Source organism: Gymnodraco acuticeps, unplaced genomic scaffold (genome assembly GCF_902827175.1).
Source record: "Gymnodraco acuticeps unplaced genomic scaffold, fGymAcu1.1, whole genome shotgun sequence".
NCBI classification, from domain to species: domain Eukaryota; kingdom Metazoa; phylum Chordata; class Actinopteri; order Perciformes; family Bathydraconidae; genus Gymnodraco; species Gymnodraco acuticeps.
In genome coordinates, this window is record NW_022992193.1 from 731,079 (window position 1) to 757,736 (window position 26,658).

The 26,658-nt window shown below is 39.4% G+C and overlaps 3 protein-coding genes and 1 long non-coding RNA gene across 5 annotated transcripts; 2 read left to right on the plus strand and 2 right to left on the minus strand.

The window, feature by feature from the left end:
• Positions 1–219: 219 nt before the first annotated feature.
• LOC117539314 (DDRGK domain-containing protein 1-like) lies at positions 220–4,253 on the plus strand. Its single transcript, XM_034205434.1, has 8 exons — positions 220–440; positions 1,201–1,350; positions 1,797–1,918; positions 2,535–2,636; positions 2,722–2,844; positions 2,921–2,959; positions 3,040–3,145; positions 3,849–4,253. Exons 1-8 carry the CDS (start codon positions 353–355, stop codon positions 4,007–4,009), a joined length of 891 nt encoding a protein of 296 aa, XP_034061325.1. The 5' UTR covers positions 220–352; the 3' UTR covers positions 4,010–4,253.
• A 263-nt stretch (positions 4,254–4,516) lies between these two features.
• Positions 4,517–9,949, minus strand: cars2 (cysteinyl-tRNA synthetase 2, mitochondrial). Of its 2 annotated transcripts, none has more exons than XM_034205432.1 (15): positions 9,487–9,949; positions 9,363–9,413; positions 9,166–9,283; positions 9,002–9,073; positions 8,595–8,700; positions 8,428–8,508; positions 7,653–7,782; positions 7,407–7,540; positions 7,029–7,096; positions 6,886–6,952; positions 6,447–6,585; positions 5,672–5,795; positions 5,433–5,531; positions 5,091–5,303; positions 4,517–5,013 (listed from the first exon to the last, which is right to left on the minus strand). In XM_034205432.1, exons 1-15 carry the CDS (start codon positions 9,696–9,698, stop codon positions 4,933–4,935), a joined length of 1,695 nt encoding a protein of 564 aa, XP_034061323.1. In that variant the 5' UTR covers positions 9,699–9,949; the 3' UTR covers positions 4,517–4,932. The 2 variants fall into 2 exon arrangements, with proteins under 2 accessions (XP_034061323.1, XP_034061322.1); XM_034205431.1 differs by having other exon boundaries at positions 5,091–5,306; positions 9,487–9,948.
• Positions 9,950–10,314: 365 nt separating this feature from the next.
• Positions 10,315–16,191, plus strand: atg3 (autophagy related 3). The gene is made up of 12 exons (XM_034205433.1): positions 10,315–10,548; positions 10,815–10,856; positions 11,355–11,404; positions 11,917–11,987; positions 12,107–12,214; positions 12,372–12,424; positions 12,894–12,975; positions 13,057–13,091; positions 13,172–13,318; positions 13,860–13,987; positions 14,152–14,220; positions 14,670–16,191. Exons 1-12 carry the CDS (start codon positions 10,477–10,479, stop codon positions 14,749–14,751), a joined length of 939 nt encoding a protein of 312 aa, XP_034061324.1. The 5' UTR covers positions 10,315–10,476; the 3' UTR covers positions 14,752–16,191.
• A 9,409-nt stretch (positions 16,192–25,600) lies between these two features.
• LOC117539275 lies at positions 25,601–26,439 on the minus strand. Its single transcript, XR_004567978.1, has 3 exons — positions 26,302–26,439; positions 25,948–26,130; positions 25,601–25,767 (listed from the first exon to the last, which is right to left on the minus strand). It is a non-coding gene; the product is annotated as an uncharacterized LOC117539275 (long non-coding RNA).
• Positions 26,440–26,658: the final 219 nt, after the last annotated feature.

The window sequence follows — 26,658 nt, forward strand, 5'->3', positions numbered from 1 at the left end:
GAGAGTGCGGAAAACTTTTATTTATTTATTTATTTCAAATGTGAAATTTTACCAATATACTCACGGACCACTAGGGGGCGCTCACGGACCACCAGTGGTCCGCGGACCACACTTTGAGAAGCACTGAATTAGGGGAACAGCATACAGTGTTTGATCCACACTCCATTCCAGAAGGTGGCGGTAAAGGCACCTACAAGCTGCCAACTGCCGTCAAACAACAGTAGAAGAAGGAGTAGTAGAAGAAGAAGAAGAAGAACAACAACAGCAGCAGCAGCAGCTACATGCCTCACCAACACTTTTGAGCTTGAGAGTCAAATAAATGTGCCAATAATATATATTTAATCTCGCAGCTATGGACATAGCGGTGTACCTGATTGCTGCTGCTATCCTCATTGTGCTGATAGTGTTTGCGCTGAAGGTGCGAGGGAGCACACAGGAAGGTAAGAGACCTCCATGTTAGCTAAACACACCGGAAAGTGTCTGCTGCTAAACTAAGTGTTGCGTTTACCTTTTCATTAAACACTGCTATTCAAAATGTAATAGAGAGGAAACAGTAAGCCAAACTTCCCGCTGTAGTTACATTTACTTTGGCAACGTCAGCTCACAGCTGTCACTCCGCCATTAAGTACGGAGAAGGCGCAGAGGGCCAACTGAAGCTGCCTTATATTCTCCTTATCTGTCCCTGAATAAGAAATAAATACTACAGTGTAATATTTAGTTACAAACAAAAGTCCTGCATACAAAATCCTACTTAAGTAATAGTGCAAAAAAAAAAAAAAAAAAGTACCAAAAAAAAAAGTACGTATTGTGCATAACGTCCCATTTCAGAATTATTGAATTACATTGGATGATAATTAATCATGCTAATTTAATTACTTTGTATACTGCTGCTGGATATCTTAACTTATCATTTGATATCATAGTGTTTTTTTTAGTATGTATTATCTTTACAATATTGGCTGCCAAATGTAGTTGAGTAGAAGTACAGAGTAGCATAAAATGGAAGTATAAGTGCTCCAAAATCGTCCCTAAGTACAGTACTTGAGTAGATGTACTTTCAATGCCTGTGTGCCTGATCTCAGGGTATTGAATAATGTTCTGTTCTACCTTTTCATCTCTTTAAAATGTTCAATCTTCACAGTGTTAACATGCCTGATGCAAGGCAGTGCTTTGACTGTTGTGTGCCCTCTCTGTTGTCAGCTGATGAGGAACAGCAGAGGGATGTGGTCCGGGCAGCGGGGCCCCGTCAGCGGGCCCCCGAGGAGCGAGGGGCCGGTATGCCTCGCAGAAGGAGGAACCTCGCCGCGTCGATGGCCAACAGACGACCACAGAGAGAAGATGTAGAAAATGGTAAACTAATCAGTATTGTAGTAATGCTAATGAGAAAACAACTATTATTGTTTCAATATGAGCTTCTTCTCAGCTTGTTTTGGAGTTCGTCATATTGGACTGACTCATTCTTCATTCAAATCATTTCTCATGCTTATTTACCACACTGAAAATATACACTTTGTTTATGATCAGAATTAATTAGTTTGCCCCAAAACTTTTCTGAAACAAAATAGACACCAGGGTTGTGGTTTACCAGTTTAACAATGTCAATCTTTTCAAACAATGACCCTTTAAAGGTTGCGTTTTGAAAATGGAGAGGCTTATAATATAATATGTATTACTATGTTTTCTTTACTGGAGCTAAAAATGGTTGTATTTTTGTTTGCTTACATTGAGGGGACTTGATAGATTGCATGTAAAGTGGGAGTCAAACAAACATGTAACAAGACTGCTTTTGATTCCAGAGGAGGAACTTGTGGAGGAAGAAGAGGAAGAAGAGCAGCAGAACCTTGGGTCCACCGCCAAAGTTGGAGCCAAGAAGCAGAAGAAGCTGGAGGAGAAGCAGGCCAAGAAGGCCCAGAGAGAGGTGGGGGCTCAAACGAAAAAGACTAAAGCTACAAGTTGACTATAAAACGATCCAAATGATGTTCAAAGCCGCAAATCAACAATTGTCCAGGGACTTTTCACACAGAGAGAAAACATACACATGTCGAGAGGAAACTGCATTTTCAAAAAACCACCCATACGGACAAATTCCAGACTTCATTGCATCTCAACAGAAGGTGGAATAACTGTAATGATGAGCTGAAATACTGTGCAACCTAAACTAAAACTCTCATTTAAAGACCAAATCCTCAATGGTTCTGAGCAGGACCTGTGAACTCATGCTTGCTATTTCCTGTCGTTGTAAGGGTTATTTGTTTTTGGTTGTTTTGTAGAAAGAAATGTGTTGTTTATAACGGATGATATTTTCATGAACAAGGTACGCTAGAGGGGGACCAGAAAGGTTTTTAAGCTTCGTCTTCCCCCTTTTCAACATGACGGAAACTATTTGAGAATTTATTTTTGTACACCTTGGACATTTTTTTCTTTTGCTTCTCTTTGTCATAAGTATTATTATTGTAATATGTACAGTAGAAATGAAGACATCTACAAATGTGTGTTTGCTGTGCAGCATTGTCATCTTGTGTTCCTGTCTTCAGATGGAGCTGGAAGAGAGGGAGGAGAGGAAGAAGATGCAGGATCTCAGAGAGCAGGAGAGGCGTCAGGAGGACGAGAAAGAGCGCCAGATGGAGCACAAACAGGTCCACTAGCAGTCCTCTTCCCAGCCCCCCCATCCTGTGTGTGAATACGAGCAGATCATGACACCCTGTGCTGCTGTTTGTTTAGGAGGAAGAGGAGCAGCGGGCTAAAGAGGAGCAGGACAAACGGGAGGAGGAGGAGTACTTAAAGCTCAAAGCCTCCTTCACCGTGGAGGAGCAGGGGGAGGAGGAGCAGCTCTCTGAAGACCAGGTGAGACACTGCTGAGCTCTCATCCTTCTCACGTTCTGGTTCTCTGTTCTAAACAAGTCTCCATGTTCTTTACTAGTCTCGAAATCTGCTGCAAGAATTCATCCAGCACATCGAGGTGAGAGCTGCAGACCTTTTCCCAAAACAGCTGGTAGTGTCCAGTGGTTAAAGGGTTAACAGTGTGTCCCCCTCCCGCAGAGCTCCAAGGTGGTTCTCCTGGAGGACCTGGCCTCTCATTTTGGGATGAGGACGCAGGACGCCATCTGCAGACTGCAGGACCTGCTGGCTCAGGGCTCCCTGACAGGTCAGTCTGAAGCTGCACGGTAACCATAGAGACGGGAGCTTTTTATTAGGGCAATCACATACAAATATTCTGGAAAACTCATTGATTGCTTTTTTTCTACATTACACCCATATTACCGCCATCTTACATCGTGGTGATTTTTTTTCTTACACCCTCATTGACATACATGCACACACACACAACGTTAAGGCATTTCCCCCCAAATTTGAGTCATTTTTAGCAGCGTTTCTTTCTGCTTTCCTGACATTTGATCAACCCTTAAATTGGCATTCACATAAACACTTGAGTTTAATACTTTAACAATGAATACACCCAATTACACCATTATATACCATTATCATCTACTTTCTTTAATGCTATTTTATTCCTATTTGAGATGTTTACATTTTGGATAGTTTATTTCTAGTCTTAATTTCTCTAATGTACAGTGCCTTGTCTTTTTATGCTGCTGCAACGCAACCATTTCCCAAATTGGGATCAATAAAGTACTTCTCATCTTATCACACCAATATGACTGTTATTAGACCCATTTTACACATGGACACAGCCTGTCAAATGACCATACCTCCCAGGATACACAAACCATTCAAGGGTTAATGGGTCAGCAGCATACAAAAATAGTTCAATGCTGCACCACACATTGAAGTGACCTTTGATCATACGGTCTCCTCTATAACATGACGTGTTTTTTTTTTTTCTGCAGGAGTGATAGATGACCGAGGGAAGTTCATCTCCATCACTCCAGACGAGCTGGACTCAGTGGCTCAGTTCATGAAAAAGAGAGGCAGAGTGTCCATCACAGAGCTCGCTCAGGCCAGCAACTCGCTCATCAACCTGACGCCTGAGAGCCGCAGCAGCGCCTGAGGGCCACAGCAGGGCCTCATAATGCTTCAGGAAATCTGGACCAGTCTTCATGAGGAGGCTGGAGAATACTCATCATATTAGACTGTTCCTCAGGTACAGGCTTTGTCATCTGTTTTACTGTGTGGTGACATCACTGCTCAGCAGCCTTAACACACCAGTACGTGTCAGTCTGCATATAGACTAGGACTGGTTTGAGCCACCCAAAAATGAACATACACACAATAAAGAAACCAATATAAACTGATACTGTTAGAGTTTCATTTGTCACATCTTTTCAGTTTGGTCTTGTTTACTGCGATATCATTTTTTTTAAGCTATCATTTTGTGCAAGATGGTAAATGTAGTTATCCAAGGGGCTCTCTGCCTCTCACCAAGTTCTTGTTGGCAGAGTAAAGCTTCATATTCTAAGAAAGAGCCAATGTTAGCACAATTGTTTCAATTAGGGATGTTGTCTTTGTTTTTCATTCAAATATATTTAGGCTTAGAGACAAAGAAGCTCAGTGTTCCTTCTGTGTTCCATACACATCATAATCTGTTTTATTAAAACAACTAATGAACATTCAATGTATTATCCTGCTCACATTGACAGATGCACCTTCTGAAGCACTGAATACAAAAAGTGACAGGCACATCAGGCATGTCACTGACAGTTCGTTTCTCTTATCAGGATGTACGGAAGAGGATTAGGGCCACATGAGAAAAAACTATTTTGGGGGTTGACCAAAAGTAAAAAAAACGATCCCAGAATTTTGAGAAATGTCCAAACCTTTTTTTTCTACTTTTGTTCACATCCCAATTTGATCCTAATTTCCCTCATGTCGCCCTTATCCTGTTCCGTTCGGATGGTCTGGTCTCTTTTTTTTATAAAGTCTTTCAGTTGAAGTAAGATTGAGTCCTCCAGCCTGAAGTAGCGAGTGAGTCTCTCAGATGGGGGTCTCCTGCTCCTCATCCTGGACACGCTCACTCCCCTCAGTTAGCTCCCATGTGGAGGTGAGTCCTCTATCCTGAAAAACAAGAACACATCAGCCCAGTCTCCATGACAAATAGTAAATACCGTGAGCCCGCCCACCCACCAACATACCTTAATGAGCACTCCCAGGGGGGCCAGGTCCTTCCTGAGAGTGTCACAACTTCTGAGGAGGGGCCCTCTCTCTGGGTAGAGTGCAGCTTTGTGGGGGGGTCCACTGGTGGGAGCATCCTGACGAGCGAGTGCGAACGCTCGGACTTCACTTCTGAAATGAGTCAGCTGTTCCACCACCCCCTCCAGCCTCCCACTGCTGGTCCCCACGTCTCCCTGCTGTAACACCATTTTAATAATTAAACGCACACTTTCTATTTGACTCAATCACACACACACTTTCCTGCAGCCAATCGGGAACCTCATGAAAAGAGAATGGATGTGCAAACGTCTAAATGTTCTGACCTTAGTGTGCAGCAGATCGACCCCGAACACATCCAAGATCTCTGTGATGTAGCTGATCATCGCTCCAAACACTGCAGGGCTCCGAGCCACGCCCTCACACTGAGAACACACACACGGTTACTTCAGTCTCACTGTCAGGGCTTTCAACTGATGATTGACATTTGTAATCCTATAGAGCTCGTCCTGTCTGTCATCGAGTCTAACAGGAGAAGTTGAGTCATGTGAGCACAGTGCGTTACCGTGGAAACAGGCTGCAGTTGGCAGTTTCCGTGATGGACCAGGTTCATCACAGCGCTGACGGCTCTCGGGGTGTCGAAGTCGTCTGCCAGGGCTTTCAGCACGCTGGATTTAGTATCAGCCAACCTGAGGGACAAGAACATCGAGCTGAAAGATCACTATAATAAGAAATGAGGAATCATTTCATAGTTAGAGGGAGGGTTACCGTGAGTACGGTCCCCCACCATAAGAAGATAAATAGACTTCCACTATGACATTTTTGGACCCTTTTTGTCCAAATGAGCCTCACTTTGGAGTGACTTTTAGGGACATTTCCTACAGGCTAGCGAGACATGCTGAAGCCAAACTTTAAAATGTCTTTCCAGAACAGCTAGAGGGAGGATTTGAGAACAAAAGCAATACTTTGAAACGTCTTTTAGGTCACTCCCCAGCAAAAATATCGGGACATAGGTGGCATCAATACATTTGATTGACCTTCTTGTTTAATATGAAGTCAGTCTAACTTTCACTGTAACTTAAGAAATGTGTCCGCTACAGCATTTTGATAACAGTAATGTCAATACTTGAGCAATGAGAAAAAAATGCCCCACTTTGTAGAGTCTTTTTGTGCACTTCCAGACTAGCTAGTTGGACAACTCTGATAGGAATGGATGCGTCAGAATGAAAGCCCCCTAACACAAAGAACTGAGAAAATAGTAATACTATAAACAACAATACAAGCAATAGGATGAACGAAGCACATTGAGATAACGTATTAAAGTGTGGAGTTGTTGCTACCTGTCCCAGAGAGCTGCTTCCTGTACAGGCGTGCATTGCAGCTGGCCCTTCATGTAGGCCTTAGCGTCCTGCATGAAGGTGGAGATGGTTCCCAGGGCGATGCGGGCCTCCACCATGCTGCTGTGGCTGTAGTCTATGGCTGTAGAAACAAGTCTGATTACTGCTGGAAACACCGGTTTCTATTCAATGGTTTAAAACAAACAGTAACACTTTATATTAAGGTAATAACACCAAACAGATCTGGTCTATTCTTATGTAACAAGACATGCGCTTATTGTGTCAAAATAACTTAAAATGAGGTATTTCTAACTCCGAATATGTTCACTAATAAGCTAGTAGTTTGGCTCTAACACAGTATGCATGTTCATTAACAACTAGTTGATGGTGAATAAGTGTACCTTTTGATCTAAAGTGTTACCAAACAAACATTTTACCCCACCTGATCTGTATTTGGACAGAAGACAGAACATCCTGAACTCGTTGGCAGAGTAGGACTGCAGGAAATCCTGATGGAATAAAAAGCAGGTGGTTCCATAAAGAGTTACTCAATAGCAGGTGATGAATCATTTGGAAGGACTTTACCTTGATGCTGACATAGTTCTTCAAAGACTTTGACATCTTCTCTTCACTGCCTTTCAGGTGTAAGTGTCCTGAAAACAAATAAATGGTGTCAGTGCTGAATTTGATAGCAATTATAGGCAACAATATTCAGAAGAAAAAAAGCTGCCTTTGCAAATGAGGAAAACAGTCTAACTTTAAAGAGTTCTATAAGTGGTGTTGAACCCAAAGAATGTCAGAGTTGCAGACCGGCTTTGTTTCTATCAAGTATAACATTTACAACATAGCAGAAGCTCCTGCGTCTAAATGAGATGTGATGTCCGTGTTTTGTGTGTATATAATGTTTGACGTACATACACAATTGATTGAATTCAGAAGAAGGAAGTAGTAGAGCAGTGTTACCTGAGTGGAGGAAGTAGTTTGCCCACTGTCCGCACTGATGGTAGGCTTCACTTTGAGCGATCTCGTTCTCATGGTGAGGAAAGGCCAGGTCGATCCCTCCGGAGTGGATATCCAGCTGGCTGCCAAACACTGAGCTGAACAGCATGCAGGTCACACATCACACATCTGCTGATATACATATATTGTAATGTTGAACCAGCATCCTTAAGAGAAACCCAAAGAGAGATAAGACTAGCAGATCCAAACCTGGCGATGGTGGAGCACTCGATGTGCCAGCCGGGTCTCCCTCTGCCCCACGGAGACTCCCAGAACGGCTCCTGAGGTTTGGACCTCTTCCAGAGAGCAAAATCCCTGGAGTCTCGTTTAGTTGTGCTGCCTGGAGAAACGTACAGTGTGTGATGCATTGGTAAAGCTGACATATCGTCTGCCAACAGAACAGTGTCAGTGTGTACGATCCTCAAAAGGTCAGTACTATTTGGCTTACTTACACTCTAAAGAACACAAACACAACTTGCCAGAAAGAACACCCTGCAGATTCTGCTGATACTCTGTAGATATGAAGCCCTCAATCTTAAGCTCAGGTCATTATATATATATATATATATATATATATATATATAATTATGTGACATACTTGTGAATAGTATATTCCATTTATTCGTATAGAACCCTCACAATTCTACACATTTACAATCAAGCGCTCTTCTCACTGTATATGCTTTTTCAGCCCCTAATGATTTTCTTCAGTTAATCAAAGTGTGTTTATACAGCCCAATATAAAGAATGTTACATTCGTCTTGGGAGGCTTTACAGTTTGTACAGAATACGACACCGTCTGACCCTCTCAGGAAAACTCAGGACAGACGGACGTGCAGTAGGTTTCGTGTGTAAATTAAAAAGATAATACATAAGATGAAGATGGAACCAGGTGGATGTCATAAGTAGAAATTAGTCAGTGACACAAAAGGTTCCTCTGCTGTGCCGAAATGACTGACAGCGCTGTAAGCAGACAGACACTCACCAGGTTCTCCCTGAGGATCCACTGCTCCTACAAACTTGCCATAACGACCCCCAATGGACTGGATGTCAAAATACACGTCACCTACAACCAAGGAATTTCACGAATGTTAACAATTAAAACAATTAAAAAGAAATAACAATAGCACCTAAAGCTCATAGACATGTTACCTTCTTTTGTGGCATAAGCATGTCCATTTCTAATGATCCCGTCGATAAACGCAACAATATGATGCACATTCTCAGTGACTCTTAAATACACCGCAGGAGGAATCACCTAAAACAATAAAGTTGATAGAAAAACACGTTACAGTGTATAACTCACAGCAAATCACTTTTTTTATCTGCGTACACCTCACTTAGAGAATGAAAACTGTGTGAATAAATGATAATAAGGACAATTCAGGACATGAATGCTCGATGACAACATCGTACATTTGGAAGACATATTTTCTATACTAAGAGCAGTTTTCACTTAATCTATAATCTATATGAAGTGACCCTTCAAGTCAGGCTTGAAGTATGTTATATATCACACGGGAATAAGAACATCAATTACCTGTGACCTTTACACACACCTTTAAAGAAAGCATATCCCTCTTGAATTCATCCTCATAGATTGAAGCCAACACGTTTGGAGAAACATTTTCCTGTAAACAAGGGAAAGATATATGTGAATAAAACAAAGGAAAAGGATTAGGGCCACATGATAAAACATTTTTGGGATGTGAAGTGTGAATACCTCCCAGCTTCTTTTGATGATTTTATCATCCACGTCGGTGATGACCATGGCATGGATCACAGTGATTCCAAACAACCTGGTTAGGATCCTCTGCAGGATATCAAACCTGACATATGAGCTGTGGAAAGACACCCACATATTGAGCTATGGTACATTTTACCATCCGTGCCTTTAAAATAATGATGTTATATCCTTACCATGCATGGCCCAGGTGTGCATGGTCGTATACGGTTGGTCCACAGCTATACCTGTAACACAACACATATTAAGTAAGGTAGTTCTACATGCTGTGTATACTCATCATTTACCCATGTTCCGTACCAAGTAGCTACTCCCTCTCTGGCCAGGATCAGAGGCTCTTTCTGCTTGGTCAGGCTGTTGAAAGCCTTTAAACCCGTGAGAGCCCCGCTGGGTCTCACCCATTCCCTGGCTGAAGCATTGCTGCAGGCTCCGTTGCATCTGACACTGACAGCTCTGGAGGCACAGAGGACCTTCGCTCTCCGGAACTCCGACCTTACCCAGAGCCTCAACATACTGCGACCTCGCTGTATGCAGCTACATGCGCACTGCTAGCCTAGCATAGCTTATAGACTCACACTATGACATGAACTTAGGGAGCAGAATGAAATGTAAGTTAATGCGACCTTTCTATAGACAGTCTACGGTAGCGACAGTGTCCAGACGTCACGCACTATTTCAAAGACTGTTTTTCATGTTCCGGTCCCGTTCATTCCTATGAGAGTTGCTCAGTGGTGAATGAAGCCAAAATGGTCTGGCGCTCTCGAAAGCAAAAGTACCGAATCTGGGCCCATAGAGCATGCGCACTCGAGTTTTCCTTAAGTCCCGCCTCCGATCTCCCACTCTCGGCTCAGTCAAATGAATGAAAAGGGAAAATGACTCTGGATTGAGCTTTTAGCGCATTTTACAACTTTTAGACCTTAATGATTTTATTAAGGTCTATAAAAGTCTTCGTACTGGATAGTTTATTTGGCAAAAAAAAAATGATACGCTGATTTACAGACGTCTCTTTCCCAATGTAAGTCAATTGGAACAAGTATTTCCGTCCACAATTACGTCAACTGTATTACCACCTATTGGCCACTACAGCTATTCCAGAAAATCGGGATTCGCTGTTTTCAGGTGCATTTGCTTCGTCTCCACATTTCTCGCGAGAGTCGGATACCGGAAGAGTTCGGACGTGTCATGTGATATGCTCTTTCTGGTGTTTGAGTAGCTATGTCAACATAATTCAATTTTTTAAAAGACTGGGTTTGAAGAGCGTCACGTTTTATCCAAAAGGACCTTTACAAGATGCAGAACGTTATAAACACGGTGAAGGGGACGGCTCTGGGTGTGGCTGAGTTTCTCACTCCAGTGTTGAAGGTAAGCTACATGAGCTAACGTTAGCTTGTTTATAGGTGGGGGCTTCTGTCAGATGTACATGCATGCACACATTTTGAAAGCTATCTAACGGTCACATTCATTGTTGTTATTGTCATTTTAGGCTTTCCATGGATACAAGCTAATTACCCTCTTGTAAATGTACAGCTTAAAGCCTGCATATCCCTGTACTGTTTTGGTTCTGTTATCTTTATATTGTTCTCTATAATCGTTTCATTATTTTGTTTATGTTATTCTATTAATCCCAGGAATCGAAATTCAAAGAGACTGGAGTCATTACACCAGAAGAGGTGAGAACTAACTACTGTAGTAGGGGATTATGTACGTGTACTTCAGTAAGAAATGGAAGTACTTCTTCTTTACTTAGTATTTTCACTAGATTTCTTAGGTAAATGTTGTGCTTTTGACTTCATTTTACGTATATTAATACTAATACATTAGTATATAGGATTATAGGTTGAGCTACTAAGTAGTGCATACAGTTATTTAAATAAATCCAACTTTTACCAAGTTCAACATTGAAGTGATGAACACAATAAATGATAGTACAATCATTTGAAGTATATGATACTTAAATGTGCCTTTCTGCACAATTAAGGCTTTTGGTACTTAAAGTATATCTTGATACTCTTTAGCCTTTTCTCATTTGAATGTACTTTTAATTGTATCTTGTATTTTGACACTGTAGGATTGCTACTTGTTAGTGTAGTATTTATTTACATTTCTTTAAATATCTTCTCAAAATCCTGCAGCTTGTTATCTAAATATACTTTTTATTTTTATTTTAGTTTGTAGCAGCGGGAGATCATTTGGTTCACCATTGCCCCACATGGAAATGGTGAGTGTCCACTTAGAGGTGAATCACAGATATGAGTTTCTGATGGTAAGATCCCCTTACATGTGAAATATGATTATTAGCTCTTGAAAGCTGAGATCAAATATAAACTTTGAAATACACCACTGCAGCACTACTCAATGAATATATGTCATTATTTTGTCACGTTTACCTTCACCCTATGCAGTACCACGGAGGTGAGCTCATACACTGGAGTGGAGCTGGGTACTGTTGGTAGTAACTTTAGTAATGTGGTGGTTGCTGGTAGTAATGTGAGTGCACATCGTTGTCCAACTCATTTCAGTTATAGTCCCATGTTTGTATGGGATTGCCTAACCCCTGCCACTCATTTCTATATCATTTTTTAATGCAAAACCTTAAGTCCACCAACACTAAGTAAAATAATTATTAGATTTCAGCTCATTCAATTCCTCTTTGCTCAACAAACCTGCAACTGTGGACCTTAAATTGTTAAAGTAATAAGTGTATATGTCTTGGTTTCCATCTTCCTTTAGGGCTAGTGGGGAAGAAGTCAAGGTAAAGCCATATTTGCCGCAGGATAAACAGTTTCTCCTGACACGCAATGGTAGGTGGATTTGAAATACAATTCCATTATTGTAAAGGTTCCTTTGTTACTTAACTTCCAGCGTTACTTCCTCTGGTGTGTGTTAACTGTGTGCTGACGATGTGTTTGATGTCTTTCAGTTCCTTGTTACAAGCGTTGTAAACAGATGGAGTATTCAGATGAGCTGGAAATGATCATTGAAGAGGATGATGGAGACGGGGGCTGGGTGGACACGTACCACAACTCAGGTTGGTCACCATCAACACCCATACATTGCATATATCCAGAGCATTTCATCGATGCTATAAAACTGTGACCTGACATAACACAACCAGACAAACTTGGAATTCCAATAATAAATAATGAAATAATGATGAAGAACATGACTCTGCTTTGTTTTGGCAGGCGTGTTAGGAGTCACAGATGCTGTACGAGACATTTCCCTGGACAATAATAAGGTATGCTTTAACATGTCTGTGGTTTTGTTTTTTCTGATTGAACTCAATGCGGAATCCATGAAAGCCAAGTATATTAGTATACCTAGAGCTGGTGTTACAATGGTAGGCAGTATCTCCTCACAGCAAGAGGGTTCTGCGTTTGAATCCACTCAAACAGAGCAGTTTCTATGGATACGATAAGGCAGGTCTTAGATAGGACCATAAAACAATCTTTTCTTCAGACAATAACAGGACAGTTTGACCCTGCCAGGGACAGGACTGCAGTGTATTACAGTATGATGTTGATTATGCTCTTATATGAGGAGTGTTTATTATGAAGGACAGGGGAAGAGTGGGTTGGGGCAGAGGACATTAAAGTCACGATGAGCCACTAAATACTAATATGAGGTAAGATAAGATGTACTTAAAGTAAATTATGTATAAATAAGTAAAATATATTCTTCCACCTTATCAATTTGAATTCCTCTAGGACAACAATATGAATGCCAAGTCTGCAGCATGTGGTGATGATGAAGATGATGAAGAAGAGGGAGAAGCAGCCGATATGGAAGGTACTTAAATCCTACCGGTAATGAAGCATTTTGATTTGGTTTTTCAGACAGTCTCACATTGTTCCTATTGCTTCTTTTCAGAGTACGAGGAGAGCGGCCTGTTGGAGACGGATGAGGTAGACGTCTCGAGGGGTCGCAGCTTGACTTTTATTCCCCCCAGTTCAACCCGCCCCTCACGCTTCTCTCCTCTGTGTAGGCCACCTTGGACACCAGTAAAATGGTTGAAGCCAAAGCAGAGCCGGGGAGTGAAGACGCCATCCTTCAGACGAGAACATACGACCTGTACATCACATACGATAAATACTACCAGACCCCTCGACTCTGGCTCTTTGGATATGATGAAGTATGGGAGCCCCTTTGTTATAAAGCAACATGAAACGCACCTTTAGAGAATCTCAGCTTTCATTCAGTTGCCGGTTTATTTGTGGCTGCCATCTAGTTTTAGAAGAGATACAGAATACACAATGTTAGAAATGTATAGTACGGGTCCCAAGCATAAACTGCTGGATGCTACCTTGCATATGTTGGGCAATTTGCACAATTAGCACAAGTTGCATAAATTAGCATATGCATACAATAGCTAAAAAAGGCTTGGACAATTTGGGTGTGGTTTGAGGTATATTGAGGAATCCATTTCTAAAAAATGTAGGGTAGAAAATTGCAGTTTTGAGTCCCTTAAACATTTAAAATCCACTGCTAATTAATTAAAATCCGCCCACAGAGTACAAATACGTCCAATTTCTGGTTAAAACTGCAATTTTCTATCCTTAAAATCTCCGAAATGTATTCAGCATCCTCAAGAACTCCGAAAAATAAAGCTGCGGTTAGCGTTGTTTCCACATACACTTTTAACTTTCTGCTCATCAAGATGTTTTGTCCCCCAGGATAGACAACCTCTGTCTGTAGAACAGATGTACGAGGACATAAGCCAGGACCACGTGAAGAAGACGGTCACCATTGAGAACCACCCCAACCTTCCCCCCCCTGCCATGTGCTCAGTCCACCCCTGCAGGTGAGTAACACACCCCCCTCTCTTTCTTTAGATGCACACATTGCACCACCCTCCCTATTTGTATCTGTCTCGTTGAGATAATGGTTCACATAGCGTTACATATGAACCCATGCTTTACTCTATAGTGATGATAGTATGACTACAAATGTGAATGTTTCTCACAGACATGCTGAAGTGATGAAGAAGATCATCGAGACAGTGGCAGAAGGAGGAGGAGAGCTGGGAGTGCATATGTATCCTTTCATGGTGATAACATGACTTTTTCTTATGCAACCATTTTGATTGACTGTTATTGTGTTACTTTGGACAAGTGGGGGGAATTTACTAGTTGTGTGGAGTGTTACTGTCATTGCGAAGTTGATTCTCAGGAACTGAAAACAGCCAATGCGACTTTAATGTAGTTTATTTAAATTTCTGCCGGTTTAATTTAGAATAAAAAGAATCATAAAGTGGTGTTAATATGTGGATATTATCCCGCTGAAGAAAACTTGTAAGTATCATAAACGTGTGTTTGCCACAGATCTTTTTTCATACAATATTTCAGAATCCAATAGACGAATCCCCTTGCGAGGCTAACTTCCGTGTTGGCTTACAGAAATGATAACCAATATGCTCTTAGCACCAACATACCACCATGTGTCACTGTGTGTGCCTTTGTGTTTTCCTTAACCGCAGCGTTCAGGTATCTGCTCATTTTTCTCAAGTTTGTCCAGGCTGTCATTCCCACAATAGAATACGACTACACAAGACACTTCACCATGTAGCTTCATAAGTGTGCTTCTGCTAATGCGTCATTGGAAAGACGGGCTCTTCAGCCTATATGTCCAGAGGATATCTGGTTTTTGGAGTGTTTAAGAACGTTGGAGGTGTGTGACAAAGCTGTGTGTTAAAGGAACAATCAGAACATATGGGTTTGTCTGTGTGGATACATGTGTGCTGTCTAACTGATACTCTATGGCAGGAAAAGTCAGAGCTGTCTTATTTTCATGTTTGTATTGTTTTATTTCACCACTTGAAAATATATAAATGTAAAATAAACATACTTGGAACTATTTATAATTAGCCTGGAAGCTAACCACATGTATTTTGGTTTTCACAACGTCGGCTCATAGTCTTACTTCTGGTCTTTGTGCTAAGCTAGGCTAACCACACCTCTGAACTGGACAACACTGATTTGTATCTGACTCTGGGAAAGACTGCAGACGAGGCTTGTTCCTAAAATGTCGGGCTCTATGTCTGAGGTTTCTCTACAGGTTTACTGTTGCGACCACAAAGTAGGGAAATCTCAAGTTCTTGACACTCACCCCATTCCACACTGCTTGAAATATAAGAGTCCATATCAAGAAAAAAATACACATTGGTAGTTCAAATGTTAGCTTCATGACTCATAAATTAGAAGAATAATAGATTTCCTGCAGCCAAACACGTTCTTTACTGAAAACAGTCCTCTGCTGCTGCTGGAAACTGATGGGTGAGAAGGGTGGCACTGAACCAAAACAGTAAAGATAGGGGCCATACAAACCAAATCAATGAGCCCTACATTAAGGCCCTTCACTGCCTTTAGTCATCTGTTTATGAACATCTGTTTCTTGTACAACTACACAATATATTCAGAGAAAATACATAAAATCTGTGCACAGCTATTGCTATGAAAAGTATGTTTTCTTGCTTACTTCCTTTCTTGAATGTCGAATAATTCTGCTACTTTTATTGCTTCCATTCTGGTGCACTTTGTAGAAGGCATGGCTGAACTCTGTTGTTGTAAATGGGCTTTTTATGCCGGTTTGTCTTAATACTTCATTCTCTGAATGTGTAGATGGCCAGACCTTTTGAATCATACATGGTTCTTGTGGGAAGCTCCTATGTTTTGTTGTGTCTAACTTCAACTTTGGACAATATCCCTCCTGTGTAGCTTGTGTCAGAAGCAGAGATATTTTTCAAATAAGAGCTGTGTGAAGGCTGGCTCTATTGTGCAGCATTTTCCCCTAACAAATTAATTATTTTATTGTCATAAGCCTCTCTATGTACTTCAATAAATCCTTCAATTAATATCTGGTGTAGTTTATTGAAACAATTTTGATTCCTGTATCCTACAGTAACATATGTCTAACAGTACTCTCAACTACATAAAATATAATGCTCGCTTTGTTTGTATTCTGTTGGTTCAATGAAATATTCACACAATAAAGAATTTATCAAATATTGCAAAAAGTAGATATGCTTACTTTTTTGGGCTTTGGTGGGTGTGGGCATGAGTCTAAAATCCTTATTTCTACACAGAGTTTAGGTAAACGGTCCGGATAAAAGAAAAAACATACAATACTATATTAGAACTTTACATTTGGTATAGGTTTTAGCAGGGACGTGCACAGACATTTGGAGGGGCTATTGCTCTAAACTGGAAAAAGGGCCTCCCCCCCGGAAAAAAACACAAGACCTTTTGAAAATTCTAACTTGTTTTTAATGTAAAAGAAACCAAACGATTTTTACATTAACTAATTTAAAGAGTAATTCACATTATCATCTCATAACAAAATAAGCTAAAGCGACTACTTGCATTTGGTAGTTCATAAAAGGAAAACCAGGGACATTTTTAGTTTTGCAGTCCATATCTCATTAAAATGTTACTAACTATTAAAGAGAAAATGGGGACAATTCTGTTTTAATGTAGTTTGACCATTGTAACTGCTGTGCAGACATACTGATAAAATAGGGCTTCAAACTAATTGCCTTAAATAAACTCACTAATTAATGCAACCAGTTCAATACGCATTATTCTTATTTTTATCATTCTTTATGAGCGCAGTAACGGTACGGTATCTAACTACTTATTTATTTAGTATTCCATAACTTCATAACAGAGATGGTCAAACTAAAGTAGAGACATAGCAGAAATCCTACAATGAAGCGGGACAGTGAAGTGTTCTCCTGAGAGAGGGCGATTAAGTAAAGAGAGAGAGGGAGAGGGAGTTTACAGATGAAAAGACACAGAAAGACAGAAGCACAATAACAAGTATATTTAGGTGTTTTTTTTTGTAAATAACAGACGGTGTCAAGAGGAAGATAAGTCTCCTGGTTTGTCGCCATACTCTAACTGCCATGAGAAAACTCAAAATTAATTTTCCAAAATCCGACACTAGAGGTGGTCTTTAATGCACCGACAGCGCTGACAAGGTGTGTTTTTACGGAGCCCCCTAGGGGACATGGAGAAGAAAAAAAAAATTATTTATAAAAAAAAAATGTTTTGCGAGATATCGCAAAACCCCGTTGCAGTTTGTAGACGGTCCCTAAGCACTCCTCTCCCTCCTCAAGCTGCAGATTGTGACCAATTCTTGATGTTTAGCTCGGATGACGGCGCGTATCGAACTGTTCTGATAAAAACGACTCTGTAGCTCGTTGCCTATCTTGCTATGATTGTAAAGTCATGTTGTTTGTATTTTTACAACGTTATGTTCATGAGTTATTGATCCGCGAAATTCGAATCTGTCAATAACTGAGCTCAGAGGGACGTGCATGTCCCCTCGCTCTGAGTGTTCTCTTGAGGTGTCTTCCAGGGGCGTCGCCTGGGGTAGGGGCTTTAGCCCCGGATGTTTTTTCTTTAGCCCCGGACAAATTCTCCCTCAATAATATAATACATTAACCTACTTTACCTATCGGACGGACGTCAGAAATGTAATTTCCCATGTTCAGTGAATGCAACACAGAGGCAAGACGACGCCACCAGACCAATCAGAGAGTTGCATGGACATAAACGTGTTTTATTGGCTGACAGGTACGTACCTCTCCTCTGTGACAATGTTTAAACGTTAAACTGTCAGCCCCGGACGCGGAGATTCTGAAGATGGGCATTAGACATTTCTTTAATAAAAAAGACGGCAATTCTCAAGTGGTGGCTCACACAACAACCCCAGAGCCACCACCTGAGCCAGATGAACAAGGTATGTACCTGTCAGTAAACTTACAAGTTATGCGAACATGTTAGCAAAGCATACATTATAGCTAAGTTGACGTTACTTTGAATCGCGCGGGTAAGCTAAACCGTTAGCAAGTAGCTATAGCTAGCCAGATATATTAAATAAACACTTTGTCATACAATCTAAATGTTGTGTTTTTTAGCGTTACTTGGTGATTTCAAAGAAAGCTCTCTGGGAAATGTTGACTTACTGTCAGTGTTCGACATGAAGCTAGAAGCTACCTTACAGTAAGTAGTACACAGTTGATCCTGATTCCTGAGTCCTGTCAGTTAAAATGTTTCATAGTTAGCTTAGCTAAGCATCAACCTAGCACTGAAATATATATGGATGTTATGTGACAGTATTTCTGAGAAAAAGTCAGCTGAAATGGTGGCATAGTTGCCACTGCTTTACGTGTAGACAGCATGTTTGAACGTATTTGCAGCAGTAAATGACTGCGGTCAACTCAGCCGTCTCTCGCATTTGCTTGGTCAAATGAGCAGCGCTTCATTTTTGAGTGCGCGATTAATAGCGTCTTTACGGTAATCGCCAAGAAGTGGTGCTGACGATAGTAAAAGTGCTTATGCTATATTTAATCAATCAATCAATGATATTTGATGAGGGATCAAATTATTTTTAGCCATAAGTTCTTAATAAAATTGGTACTGTTGGACTCAGTACATGTTAGACTACTACCATACAATCAAGTACTTTTACTGTGTACTTTTTGAGTAATACTCTGTCAAACTCCCCTCCAGAGTACAATAATGCATGTTTTCTGCCCTCTTTGATGAGAGATACAATCATTTTTTGCAATGAGTTCTTAATAAAATCGGTTATGCTGAATTCTGTACTACTTGGACTACTACCACGAGTACAATCAAGCACTTTTACTGTGTACTTTTAAAGTAATACTTGTTTAAACTCCTGTCCTGAGTACACAAAAGAATGTATTCTGCTATCTTTGATGAGAGATAAAATGATTTTTTGCAATAAGTTCTTAGTGAAATTAGTACTGTTGGATTCAGTACTACTTGGATTAGTAGCACAAGTACAATCAAGTATTTTTACTGTGTACTTTTTGAGTAATCCTTTGTCAAACTCCACCCCTGAGTACAATAATGCATGTTTTCTGCCATCTTTGATGAGAGATAAAAGGATTTTGTGCAATAAGTTATTAATGTAATTGGTACTGTTGGATTCAGTACTACTTGGACTAGTAGCACAAGTACAATCAAGTATTTTTACTGTGTACTTTTTGAGTAATCCTTTGTCAAACTCCACCCCTGAGTACAATAATACATGTTTTCTGCCATCTTTGATGGGAGATGAAATGATTTTGTGCAATAAGTTCTTAATGAAATTGGTACTGTTGGATTCAGTACTACTTGGACTACTACTAAAAGTACAATCAAGTACTTTTACTGTGTACTTTTTGAGTAATCCCCTGTCAAACTTCCCTCCAGAGTACAATAATGCATGTTTTCTGCCATCTTTGATGAGAGATAAAATGATTTTGTGCAATAAGTTCTTAATAAAATTGGTACTGTTGAATTCAGTACTACTTGGACTTGTAGCACAAGTACAATCAAGTATTTTTACTGTGTACTTTTTGAGTAATCCTTTGTCAAACTCCACCCCTGAGTACAATAATACATCTTTTCTGCCATCTTTGATGGGAGATGAAATGATTTTGTGCAATAAGTTCTTAATGAAATTGGTACTGTTGGATTCAGTACTACTTGGACTACTACTAAAAGTACAATCAAGTACTTTTACTGTGTACTTTTTGAGTAATCCCCTGTCAAACTCCCCTCCAGAGTACAATAATGCATGTTTTCTGCCATCTTTGATGAGAGATAAAATGATTTTGTGCAATAAGTTCTTAATGAAATTGGTACTGTTGGATTCAGTACTACTTGGACTACTACTAAAAGTACAATCAAGTACTTTTACTGTGTACTTTTTGAGTAATCCCCTGTCAAACTCCCCTCCAGAGTACAATAATGCATGTTTTCTGCCATCTTTGATGAGAGATGAAATGATTTTGTGCAATAAGTTCTTAATGAAATTGGTACTGTTGGATTCAGTACTACTTGGACTACTACCACGAGTACAATCAAGCACTTTTACTGTGTACTTTTAAAGTAATACTTGTTTAAACTCCTGTCCTGAGTACACAAAAGAATGTATTCTGCTATATTTGATGAGAGATAAAATGATTTTTTGCAATAAGTTCTTAGTGAAATTGGTACTGTTGGATTCAGTACTACTTGGATTAGTAGCACAAGTACAATCAAGTATTTTTACTGTGTACTTTTTGAGTAATCCTTTGTCAAACTCCACCCCTGAGTACAATAATGCATGTTTTCTGCCATCTTTGATGAGAGATAAAAGGATTTTGTGCAATAAGTTATTAATGTAATTGGTACTGTTGGATTCAGTACTACTTGGACTAGTAGCACAAGTACAATCAAGTATTTTTACTGTGTACTTTTTGAGTAATCCTTTGTCAAACTTCACCCCTGAGTACAATAATGCATGTTTTCTGCCATCTTTGATGAGAGATAAAAGGATTTTGTGCAATAAGTTCTTAATAAAATTGGTACTGTTGAATTCAGTACTACTTGGACTAGTAGCACAAGTACAATCAAGTATTTTTACTGTGTACTTTTTGAGTAATCCTTTGTCAAACTCCACCCCTGAGTACAATAATGCATGTTTTCTGCCATCTTTGATGGGAGATGAAATGATTTTGTGCAATAAGTTCTTAATGAAATTGGTACTGTTGGATTCAGTACTACTTGGACTAATACTAAAAGTACAATCAAGTACTTTTACTGTGTACTTTTTGAGTAATCCCCTGTCAAACTCCCCTCCAGAGTACAATAATGCATGTTTTCTGCCATCTTTGATGAGACATAAAATGATTTTGTGCAATAAGTTCTTAATGACATTGGTACTGTTGGATTCAGTACTACTTGGACTACTACTAAAAGTACAATCAAGTACTTTTACTGTGTACTTTTTGAGTAATCCCCTGTCAAACTCCCCTCCAGAGTACAATAATGCATTTTTTCTGCCATCTTTGATGAGAGATAAAATGATTTTGTGCAATAAGTTCTTAATGAAATTGGTACTGTTGGATTCAGTACTACTTGGACTACTACTAAAAGTACAATCAAGTACTTTTACTGTGTACTTTTTGAGTAATCCCCTGTCAAACTCCCCTCCAGAGTACAATAATGCATGTTTTCTGCCATCTTTGATGAGAGATAAAATGATTTTGTGCAATAAGTTCTTAATGAAATTGATACTGTTGGATTCAGTACTACTTGGACTAGTAGCACAAGTACAGTCAAGTACTTTTACTGTGTACTTTTTGAGTAATCCTTTGTCAAACTCCACCCCTGAGTACAATAATGCATGTTTTCTGCCATCTTTGATGAGAGATACAATGATTTTGTGCAATAAGTTCTTAATGAAATTTGTACTGTTGGATTCAGTACTACTTGGACTACTACTAAAAGTACAATCAAGTACTTTTACTGTGTACTTTTTGAGTAATCCCCTGTCAAACTCCCCTCCAGAGTACAATAATGCATTTTTTCTGCCATCTTTGATGAGAGATAAAATGATTTTGTGCAATAAGTTCTTAATGAAATTGGTACTGTTGGATTCAGTACTACTTGGACTACTACTAAAAGTACAATCAAGTACTTTTACTGTGTACTTTTTGAGTAATCCCCTGTCAAACTCCCCTCCAGAGTACAATAATGCATGTTTTCTGCCATCTTTGATGAGAGATAAAATGATTTTGTGCAATAAGTTCTTAATGAAATTGGTACTGTTGGATTCAGTACTACTTGGACTACTACTAAAAGTACAATCAAGTACTTTTACTGTGTACTTTTTGAGTAATCCCCTGTCAAACTCCCCTCCAGAGTACAATAATGCATGTTTTCTGCCATCTTTGATGAGAGATAAAATGATTTTGTGCAATAAGTTCTTAATGAAATTGGTACTGTTGGATTCAGTACTACTTGGACTACTACTAAAAGTACAATCAAGTACTTTTACTTTGTACTTTTTGAGTAATCCCCTGTCAAACTCCCCTCCAGAGTACAATAATGCATGTTTTCTGCCATCTTTGATGAGAGATAAAATGATTTTGTGCAATAAGTTCTTAATGAAATTGGTACTGTTGGATTCAGTACTACTTGGACTACTACTAAAAGTACAATCAAGTACTTTTACTGTGTACTTTTTGAGTAATCCCCTGTCAAACTCCCCTCCAGAGTACAATAATGCATGTTTTCTGCCATCTTTGATGAGAGATGAAATGATTTTGTGCAATAAGTTCTTAATGAAATTCTTACTGTTGGATTCAGTACTACTTGGACTTGTAGCACAAGTACAATCAAGTATTTTTACTGTGTACTTTTTGAGTAATCCTTTGTCAAACTCCACCCCTGAGTACAATAATACATGTTTTCTGCCATCTTTGATGGGAGATGAAATGATTTTGTGCAATAAGTTCTTAATGAAATTGGTACTGTTGGATTCAGTACTACTTGGACTTGTAGCACAAGTACAATCAAGTATTTTTACTGTGTACTTTTTGAGTAATCCTTTGTCAAACTCCACCCCTGAGTACAATAATACATGTTTTCTGCCATCTTTGATGGGAGATGAAATGATTTTGTGCAATAAGTTCTTAATGAAATTGGTACTGTTGGATTCAGTACTACTTGGACTACTACTAAAAGTACAATCAAGTACTTTTACTGTGTACTTTTTGAGTAATCCCCTGTCAAACTCCCCTCCAGAGTACAATAATGCATGTTTTCTGCCATCTTTGATGAGAGATACAAGGATTTTGTGCAATAAGTTCTTAATGAAATTGGTACTGTTGGATTCAGTACTACTTGGACTACTACTAAAAGTACAATCAAGTACTTTTACTGTGTACTTTTTGAGTAATCCCCTGTCAAACTCCCCTCCAGAGTACAATAATGCATGTTTTCTGCCATCTTTGATGAGAGATCAAATGATTTTGTGCAATAAGTTCTTAATGAAATTGGTACTGTTGGATTCAGTACTACTTGGAATACTACTAAAAGTACAATCAAGTACTTTTACTGTGTACTCTTTGAGTAATCCCCTGTCAAACTCCCCTCCAGAGTACAATAATGCATGTTTTCTGCCATCTTTGATGAGAGATAAAATGATTTTGTGCAATAAGTTCTTAATGAAATTGGTACTGTTGGATTCAGTACTACTTGGACTACTACTAAAAGTACAATCAAGTACTTTTACTGTGTACTTTTTGAGTAATCCCCTGTCAAACTCCCCTCCAGAGTACAATAATGCATGTTTTCTGCCATCTTTGATGAGAGATAAAATGATTTTGTGCAATAAGTTCTTAATGAAATTGGTACTGTTGGATTCAGTACTACTTGGACTACTACTAAAAGTACAATCAAGTACTTTTACTTTGTACTTTTTGAGTAATCCCCTGTCAAACTCCCCTCCAGAGTACAATAATGCATGTTTTCTGCCATCTTTGATGAGAGATAAAATGATTTTGTGCAATAAGTTCTTAATGAAATTGGTACTGTTGGATTCAGTACTACTTGGACTACTACTAAAAGTACAATCAAGTACTTTTACTTTGTATTTTTTGAGTAATCCCCTGTCAAACTCCCCTCCAGAGTACAATAATGCATGTTTTCTGCCATCTTTGATGAGAGATGAAATGATTTTGTGCAATAAGTTCTTAATGAAATTCTTACTGTTGGATTCAGTACTACTTGGACTTGTAGCACAAGTACAATCAAGTATTTTTACTGTGTACTTTTTGAGTAATCCTTTGTCAAACTCCACCCCTGAGTACAATAATACATGTTTTCTGCCATCTTTGATGGGAGATGAAATGATTTTGTGCAATAAGTTCTTAATGAAATTGGTACTGTTGGATTCAGTACTACTTGGACTTGTAGCACAAGTACAATCAAGTATTTTTACTGTGTACTTTTTGAGTAATCCTTTGTCAAACTCCACCCCTGAGTACAATAATACATGTTTTCTGCCATCTTTGATGGGAGATGAAATGATTTTGTGCAATAAGTTCTTAATGAAATTGGTACTGTTGGATTCAGTACTACTTGGACTACTACTAAAAGTACAATCAAGTACTTTTACTGTGTACTTTTTGAGTAATCCCCTGTCAAACTCCCCTCCAGAGTACAATAATGCATGTTTTCTGCCATCTTTGATGAGAGATACAAGGATTTTGTGCAATAAGTTCTTAATGAAATTGGTACTGTTGGATTCAGTACTACTTGGACTACTACTAAAAGTACAATCAAGTACTTTTACTGTGTACTTTTTGAGTAATCCCCTGTCAAACTCCCCTCCAGAGTACAATAATGCATGTTTTCTGCCATCTTTGATGAGAGATCAAATGATTTTGTGCAATAAGTTCTTAATGAAATTGGTACTGTTGGATTCAGTACTACTTGGAATACTACTAAAAGTACAATCAAGTACTTTTACTGTGTACTCTTTGAGTAATCCCCTGTCAAACTCCCCTCCAGAGTACAATAATGCATGTTTTCTGCCATCTTTGATGAGAGATGAAATGATTTTGTGCAATAAGTTCTTAATGAAATTGGTACTGTTGGATTCAGTACTACTTGGACTACTACTAAAAGTACAATCATGCTTTGCCTGTCCAGATACGATGCTGTAGTACATGGAGAGAAGTTCCTGGAGGCTGACTCCACAGAAATTATAGGCCATGGACTCCATGAGGACTGTAGAGCCATCACAGATCAGCATGACAGGTCTTTTTTTGGCTCCCCTTCCATGGAGTCTTATTACATCAGTCAGAAATGACCCAAGGAAAAAGGATATGGAGGCTATTGTGTGGTCGTTTGTGATGTAGGTGGCCACAGGGACAGGGGAGGATCCTTTGAATGGATTTCGGACCACCATCTCATACACATAAAAAGGTGAGGTTTTCCCTTTTGCCTTTTTAACAATGCTCCCTGTCGCATCCACATATACAATGTCTTCCCTGCACCTGTCATGGAAGAGGTCAATTGTTTTGTTGGACCATAGCATGACTCCTTTGGGGTGTGCTATAATTTTTTTAATGACTGCTTCCTCAGTCTCAAGCTCTTCCTCCATCATTTTTCTGAGGCTGATCATTTCATTGCTGTGTTTTCTCAGCTTCTTTCTTGCCTGCCAGGACAATATTTTCATCACACCAGTTGATGGTACCTGGTCTCTGTTTCCAGAAGCCAACACAGTGTCATCCAGTTTATTGAGCTTATCAAGGTACACACTTCTGGGAAGTTTGCTGGTGAGGGCATTGGCAAGTGCATCCCTTTCATCTGCACGCACAGGCCGATGTTTGAGTTCTTCACAGTTGTGCCATGCTTTTTCACCTCTGAAGGTCACAACTGCCTTAAGGGATGACTCATCCTCAATGTCAACTTCGACCTCCACAGGACAGTCATCAAATCGACAGTAGCCAACACATGAAAAAAGTGACCCTTTCCTTTTTGACCGAACTGTTCGCACACTGTGAGATTTGAAGACAAAGCAACAGTGTGGGTGGACACTCCGGATGCCAGTGGCCATCATGACTGAAGTCCAGTTTAAAGATTTGAATCGACGCTTATGTTGTCTCATCCTCAGTTTCTTCCAGTCACTTTTAGTGACAAAAAAAAATGAAGGATTTGAAGGCAATTTAAATGAGTGTAAGAGTTGCCCATCTTTTGAGTGTGATGAGGAGTCATATGTCCCTGATGAATTACACTGTAAAACACAATGAAAACATATTAGCGAAAGTGACCAAAGTTGGAATGACTCTTTACTGATATGAATCAATATATCTGAAATTGTTTATTTGGGACTAACTATAATTTCACTCCACACAGTAGTGTGCATGTTTCATAACACACTAACACTAACTACGTGCTAATATGCGATATTTACCTCTGAAACGTCTTCTGGTTCACTCGTCTCTGTGAATGCCTGTCTAACCGACGATGGGGTAGCAGGCACTGTGCGGTCAATGTCAGTGGAACTGTGGTCACTGTCGATGGGGCAGGCCGTGTGGTCACTGTCTGTCGATGGGCTGGCAGGTGCTGCGGTCACCATCTGTGTCTTGTGTCTCATCTGCACATGACAAGGAGCAAATGAAATCCAAAGATGTAATTATTAATCAAATAATATAAAATATTATAGCACATCCAAATTAAAGTTGTTCACACAGGCAGACTGATGATGAAGATAAAAGCAAAGCAGAAATAAGAATCAATATTAGTGCAATATTTATAAAAAATGTACCTTTTTATGATGATTATAGGCATGATGAAGCCGTGTCCTATTGGTCTTGGAATCGGATATTCCAAGCTCCTGACACACCTCGCCCCAGAAAGTGTCTTTCTCGTCACCTTCATCGTTGTCTTTTGTTTTGGTTGTGGCTCGAAGCTTGTCAGTGACAGCCAAAAGGACGTCTTTTGTTATTGTTATTTTTCTTGTCTGAAATTGAAATGTCAAAGTTCCGTCATTTCTTTGTAAAAAAATATGACATTTGAGAAATCATTGAATTTTTTAATGCAATTACAATTGTGTGACAAATAAGAAACACTTGCCTTCCCAAACGTTGAGAAAACCAAGACTCTGAAAAGACATAACAAGTTA

Bases quoted from the DNA above. Each gene is read 5' to 3' on its own strand.
- cars2 (XM_034205431.1), bottom strand. From the start codon at position 9,698: ATGTTGAGGCTCTGGGTAAGGTCGGAGTTCCGGAGAGCGAAGGTCCTC. The intron at 7,541-7,652 runs GTTTGGATCTGC...CATGCTGTTCAG, and splicing joins GAGTGCTCCACCATCGCCAG to CTCAGTGTTTGGCAGCCAGC. The intron at 6,586-6,885 runs GTGGGGTAAAAT...TTGTTTCTACAG, and splicing joins TCTGTCCAAATACAGATCAG to CCATAGACTACAGCCACAGC.
- LOC117539314 (XM_034205434.1), top strand. From the start codon at position 353: ATGGACATAGCGGTGTACCTGATTGCTGCTGCTATCCTCATTGTGCTG. The intron at 441-1,200 runs GTAAGAGACCTC...CTCTGTTGTCAG, and splicing joins GCGAGGGAGCACACAGGAAG to CTGATGAGGAACAGCAGAGG. The intron at 1,351-1,796 runs GTAAACTAATCA...TTTTGATTCCAG, and splicing joins GAGAGAAGATGTAGAAAATG to AGGAGGAACTTGTGGAGGAA.
- atg3 (XM_034205433.1), top strand. From the start codon at position 10,477: ATGCAGAACGTTATAAACACGGTGAAGGGGACGGCTCTGGGTGTGGCT. The intron at 11,988-12,106 runs GTAGGTGGATTT...GATGTCTTTCAG, and splicing joins GTTTCTCCTGACACGCAATG to TTCCTTGTTACAAGCGTTGT. The intron at 13,319-13,859 runs GTATGGGAGCCC...TTTGTCCCCCAG, and splicing joins GGCTCTTTGGATATGATGAA to GATAGACAACCTCTGTCTGT.